The sequence below is a fragment of the Asparagus officinalis genome, chromosome 1, assembly GCF_001876935.1.
Source record: "Asparagus officinalis chromosome 1, Aspof.V1, whole genome shotgun sequence".
Taxonomy (NCBI): domain Eukaryota; kingdom Viridiplantae; phylum Streptophyta; class Magnoliopsida; order Asparagales; family Asparagaceae; genus Asparagus; species Asparagus officinalis.
In genome coordinates, this window is record NC_033794.1 from 41,401,595 (window position 1) to 41,408,413 (window position 6,819).

The 6,819-nt window shown below is 34.4% G+C and overlaps 1 protein-coding gene across 2 annotated transcripts in view; it reads right to left on the minus strand.

Annotated features, from left to right (window-relative positions):
* Positions 1 to 4,178, minus strand: part of LOC109823272 (transcription factor E2FB-like) — a 9,062-nt gene extending 4,884 nt beyond the window's left edge. For both annotated transcript variants that reach the window (XM_020389565.1, XM_020389559.1), the window contains exons 1-3: positions 3,933 to 4,178; positions 830 to 1,013; positions 593 to 637 (exon numbers count right to left, since the gene is read on the minus strand). In XM_020389565.1, the coding sequence (XP_020245154.1) occupies positions 593 to 637; positions 830 to 1,013; positions 3,933 to 4,049 (346 nt within the window). In that variant the 5' untranslated portion in view covers positions 4,050 to 4,178. The remainder of the gene's footprint in view (positions 1 to 592; positions 638 to 829; positions 1,014 to 3,932) is intronic.

Here is a 6,819-nt window from a genome sequence, read left to right on the forward strand (position 1 = left end):
AAAATGTAATGGTTTTTTTTTTGTTAACAAAACTTCATTGGGGATTGTGAAAATAATGATTGAAGATTGGGCTTTCTGAAAATAATGTGGAAGCTTTGGGGGTTTTCTCAAAACAATGTAGAAAGTTAAGGGCTAAGTTGAAATTTTTGGGGATTATGCTATTAGAGGCATATGTTGAAAAAATTGCAAATATTTGGCAGGTTTTGTGACACGCACTAAAGTTAAGGGGGCTGAGTGACATTTTTAAAGCTCAGGGGGGTTATCTCAAAATGCGCCAAAAGATAGGGCAGTTATATATACTGCTTCTGAGTTAAATATTCTACTTACCCATCCCATGGGTAAAAGATGAAGAAATAGTACTAGGCCAAAGGTAAAACGTTCTTCACGCAATATATACTGCTTCTGAGTTAAATATTCTACTTATCCATTTAGAAAGGTAAAGGAAATATTTCAGCTAGTTTTTTTCGATTTGTCATGCAGGAAAGAAGAGTCAAAGAGTCCAAATTAGTTAAAGATCCACACTAAAATAAACCCACCAATGAACTATCACGTAATCTCTGAAGATGCCAAAGCCATAACATAAACAGCTTACCAAGAGAACTATCAAAACGACAATTGTTGGCAGCAGAAGCAGAACCTGAGAGCAAGTAGAAGTAAAAATTCAGTAAAAAGCATACACTTTTTTTCCTTTTTGGAAGGAATATATGTACAACCAATCAAACAAATAGACCTATAAACTTTAGTTGCTAAGTCATCTAAAGACTGCCACTACCATAACCAGAATAGAACAAGCGGAAGAATTACAATTACGTAAGCAGCATGGAAATACCATCAACAGATTGAGTATGTTCTTGCCGAAATTCGTTCCGCTTTGAAGCCTTTGGTTTTTTGTGGTGCTTACTTTTCGAGCTAGTAACAGGTGGAAGCATATGGCTAACTGCTGCTGTATGGCCTTGTTGAACTGCTCGTAGAAATTCAACTTCACAAACTTCTTTTACATTCGACGACTTTCTCTTCAAAAGGAAGAAAAATAAATAAATTGTTATAACATTCAGAACAAAAGATAAGGTACTTTAGAAAATGAACTATGCATAAGTGATGTGAAGCACACCGACAGAAGTTTGATGCATATATAAAAGATATACACTAGTAGCAGAAGAAATAAAAAAAAGGAGCTGAGGTGGCAGCATGAGCAACTCCAGAGTATGCATATGTTCACACCTTAAAATTGAGTGGAATAACATGAAGAACAACTCCTACATTCTCCATTTTTCTCATAAGTAACTCAAAGATCAGTAAAGCTTATAAAAAACTAGGAAAAATAATCCCAATCATAATTCATGTTAGCTACAGACCCTGTAAAGGAGAAGAGGAGTTCCAGATGTAGAATATGAACAGAATATATAACCGAAAGAAGGTATTACATCACTAGTGTTATCAACAGATAAACAGTACAGATCAGGACAATTTTAGTTGAGTTGTTAAACAGAGGGGCATATAATATCTGTGAAGTGGCTCAAATCTCACATAAGCAATCTTCGTTGGTTCCAAAAGTAATCATAGCAAAATATCAAGCTGAAGGAATTTAAGATCACATAACTTGCGAAAAGAAGCGCTCTCCAAAAAGTAGATGAAAACAAAATAGCCACTTACTTCACCGTGACGCTTGGGTACATTATCATTGAGATTCATAGGAGATGCTCAAACTAAAAATAATATAAAAAATGACATGTTTCAAGGGGCCAATAACAAAACTTCCCATTGAAAATAAAGATCAATGGAAGATAAGAAATAAGAGACAAAAGCAAGAAAATAAAGGAAGATGAAGGCCAAACATATTTAAAATTTTGCCAAGACAAACTGAAAACTTCAAGAAATAAACCTTAAAAAAGAAATTGTTGTTGTTAATCTACATATGAGAGGGAGAGAGATCCCTTCTTTTTGAGACTTTTTCTTTCAGTTCATTTCTTTTTATGCATTCACCAAGTGAATGTTTCTGACAAGAAATGAATCCAAACTTTCGGGTGACTGATCCCTCTAATCTAGTCCTAGGAGAAAACACCCTTGAGGTTCTAAATCCTAAATTCCAATGTGTCAATGACAATTGGAAAAAAGTATCAAAGTTGAAAGAAATAATCAGAAAGGTCAAATTCCTTAAATTGCCACTATATAACAACTTATGGTAAAAATGCATTCCGAATTCATGCTATATATCAGATTTGATTTGTCCACTGATTCTTACATGACCAAAACCTGTTCCAATGGTCATGTAATTTTGTAACTTCTAAACTTTTATATTGAAAGACATTGCTTCTATTGTAATTTTAGAAGAGATACTTTGCAGTACAGGTGACAAAGTCTTGGAGGTTGCAAATCAAAATTTCAGTTAAGTAGGGATAATCAAGTGACCCGGCCGACACTAGTCGATATTTCATCGTTCCTACTCAGTGAGCCTTCTAGATTGTACAATTTCATTACATCAACAGAGGTTAAGTTTTTAATAATTGATGTATATGGTTGACTTGTTCTTATGGTTATTTCAGTGTTGGCATAGGTTGCAGACCTGTTGCATTTTCTAGTTGGCTTCAGGTACACACAAAACAGAACTGTAGGTTTGTCAAGACTAAGGGCGGTATGGTGCACGAAGATCCCAACTATGCAAGAGGTTGTGGACCACTCTGGGTTTACTGTACATAGCCTTGTTACAAGAGGTGGTTTTCACAGCTTGAACCAGTGACGTCGAGCCTCCAGGTAACATTGGTACAACTCTTACCTTTGCGCCGAGGCATCCGTCCAGAGATCTGTCAAGATTAATTTCCTCAATAACAACTACATTATAACAGAAGCACTGAACCAACTGAGAAGAAACTAGCATCTGCAAACCATTAACTTCATTTGTCTAGAGATCTATTAACCATCTAAACATGATAACGTGTGTACAATCTCACCGAAAATATAGAAATGATGGGCACTCATACTGCTTAGACTTTGTGACAAAAAATCATTTACTTAAACATGTTTTCACTGTAAATGCCGGTGTTGCAGTTCAAAACCCATGTGAGTGATGGAGAAGATACCTTTTGTGAAGTCCATCATGCTACAGAAATGTAGCATTCTCTCCTAACACTACTTCTCAATGCACGCTGTTGAAAATTTAAGATATGAACTATGAAATGAATTATTATCAGAATGGCTTGAGCAACGTTATCGGGCTTTCAACTGTTGAGATTCGTCTGGATATCCGATAACAACTTCCAGCACAAACAGTTTGCTCTAGTTCCATGGATCAACAGAACATCAACTACCTAACATGTTTGGACCATAAAAGACTGCTGCGGCTCAAATCTCGTTATAATCATCATATCCATGGCAACCTACTTTAGTTGACAGTATAAACTTCACACTCATCTACCTATCGACCTTAAGAACATGAACAAGGTACATACTACAAGAAATGGTTTTAAAACAGCTGATCAAATCCCATCCAGGAGAAGTTCATCTTTAATGATTCTCTCGCATGATAGATGAACCAATGCCAACACACGTTCCACCAATGCTTCGTGAATTATAAGTAAAATTTCCAGACATTTTACTCTGTCTTTACAAATTCTATATATTAAAACTCAATGAAATAATATAGAAGCATAAATAAAGTACCAAACCAATCGAAATCAATTGCTTTCAAGTGAATTATCTCGATTAATAATTAGCCCCGTCCTGATTGACCGGCAGATTAGATCTTGCAACCAGCCCAAAAAGATTAACTGGCCGACCTTAACTCATTCAAAACAGCTAGTATTCATGACAGTACAAACACTAAGTCACAAGTTAAATCAATGAATCACAAAATCACACAGCAAAAACAAGATCAAAATAGACCCGTATCCTAATTCATTCTAACAAAATCATAAAAACAGAGAAAAGAGATTCACCGAGATCCTATCATTTTCAAGCGCAGCAGAGAATCTAGCACTCAAGCGCCCTAACGAAAGCGGCGATCGGAGCTGAAGACGAGAGAGATGAATACTCGATCCCTCGATCTCCGGCATCGCGAGATAGATTACAATGATCGGCAGCGAGACACGAGATTTGTAGAAGATTTTTCTAGGGTTTTGAGGGGGCGAGGGGGACAAAGGCGAGAGAGAGAGGGAAATTAGAAGGAGAGAGTGTGTTTTAATTTGAGGGGTTAAGTTGTAAATTTTAAAATAAAAGTTTTTGTTTTTGTTCTGGGAGGGTTACGAAAAAGCGGGAAGGGCCGTGGGCTGCGTTCGACTCCGCACGCACCCGCCGCCATCTTGGGACCACTTTTGGGGTCAGGGCTGACTTATTTATCGAGTCCGGGTAAACTCGGGCTTCAGGCCAGAAACCACCGGTCATTTTCCCAGAAATTACTTTTTATTTTTTATTTTATTTTTTTTCTCTTATGATCCGTTTAGATAATGAAAGTATTAGAAGTAGAAAGTATGTTATAAAAGTAACTTTTAAAACTATAAAATAGAAAATAGCAGAAATAATATTATTTTTTGTTTGTTTCATGTATTTTTAGAAGTAATGGAAGTAGAACTTCTTCCTATTCGTTTACTTTTTTTGTTTGGATAATATTTGAAAATATTACTAGGAAGTAATTAATGCATGTTGCTTCCATTCTATTCTTGTTTGGATAATATTTGGAAATATTACTAGGAAGTAATTAATTTTGAGAATCAATTTTTTCTCGTGGACCCCACAATTTTTTCTTGTGGACCCCATCTTACATCAACTTCCGTCGTATTTTAGTGCATTCTAAGGCGGAAAAATATCAAGGAAATAGAGGTGCCGGTTAGATGTCACATCAGCTTTTAAAAAAGTAGCGGAAGTAGTTTTTTACAGAGAAACAAACATAATTTTTTATATGGAAGTAACAAAATGACCTCTACTTCAACTACTTCATCTACTTCATAGCTATTTTTATGCAAACAAACAGGCCCTTACTTTTTTCCCCTTCTCATTTATTTCATGGACCCATAAACGTTTCACATCTTCAACTTCTCTAATCTTTTTCCCTTCTCTATAAAACTTATCTCTTCCTCCACCAACGTTTTTTCACTGTCGCTTCTCTTTCAATGTCACCGCCTCTCCTCCACTACCCTCATCCTTCTCCTCCACCTCCTCCCTCTCTTTCTTTTTGTTCTTCGTTTATCCTCCTTCTTCTACCATGATCTGTCCTCTCCTTTTTATTTGCCTCTTCTCTTCTTCTCTTGTCTCTCTTTTTCTTCTTTATCGTCTATTCTCACTCTGCTCAATCTCCTATGTTTCCGTCAATGTCTCTTCTTTCTCCCCTGACTCTCTCTGTTCTTTGTTGTCTATGTTGGATAATGAACTTGAATTTTCCGCTGATGAACAATCATTAAATTTGAAAGGGCTTTTAACTATGTTATACTTTACCAACTTGAATGATTAAGGAGTCATTAGAAAGTCATGTCTGTCTAGTTTCTAATGAATCAATTTATATCTGATTTGGAGTCTTCTAAAGAAAGTTATCAACAATTAAGTGCAGATTATTCAACTAACTCGAAAATTTGCATTGATAACTGTAATTGTAGATGCGTGTGTCTAATATCTGAGCATGTAGTCATCTTTTGAGTAGTATAAATACTTTTGAGTCTCTATTTCTACTCCCTAGTCCTTCTATATCATATTCTCATCCCAGCTATGAACGAATAAGAAATTTTATATCTAGTAACAGTTTAATCTACATAGGTAACAATATTATGAACATAAAGTAATTGTTTTATGAAAGGGATTAACAATTTTTATTAATGAAGAAACATATTATTTATGGGCAACTATAATAATTTATGAATAAAAATAACATTTCAAAACATTGACTTAGAAAATAACAGTTTTGACCAATATAGATAACAGTTTTATAAATAATAATAATAATAATAATAATAATAACGAAGGTAACATATATGTAAATAGATAATATTTTATGAAAGATAGTATCATACTATATACAAAAAAAATAGTTTTATAAAAAAATGGTAAATAATTTCACAGCAAGAAATAATAAAGCTTAACATATCTACTCCTCTATACAAAAGGGAGGATCATCACTGTTCATACTACAGTAAATTCAACAGTAACTTTGGAAAACCCCGAAAATTTGAATATTATGTGAAAAATAATAATAAATATGTTCTATGGTGAAAATATAACATATTTTGATGTTTGAATATGATAGGAATTGATTTGAGATCAATTCAATGTATATTTATGAATACATGAGTGCAAATGCACAAAACATGCACGAAGAGAAATCTGGAAAAATGACCAGTTAAGAGTTTATATATTTTTTACACTAATGTAGTTTGAATTTGGAAAAACTCAAAGGACCAAAGTTGTAGGTCTCTTCAACAGATTTCCAACAAATCTTAAATCACCTCATTCCGAGGTCGGATAAGAAAGTTACAGCCAAAATACCGAAAGTTATTTTTCTAGTCAGACTAGGTTTCCTGGTTCGGGTCAAACAGGTTTATGTCGGGTTTGCATATATATATATATATATACCTATGTTTTCATGAAAATTATCAACTTTACTACGATGTTTGGCGATGAGGAGTCGTTTCACATCAGTTTCAGAGGCTTGCACACATGATAAGGTAAGATCATCTACATCTAAACTCATCCCCATAGTGTTTAATGATTATAAAAGTGTTTAATCAATATTTTCATGCTTAAGGCTTAGCCTAATATGAAAAAGATAAGATTTTTAATGATAAATCTTAACCCAATGCTAGATCATTAGCGTTTCCTAATTGTTTATGATAGTAACGT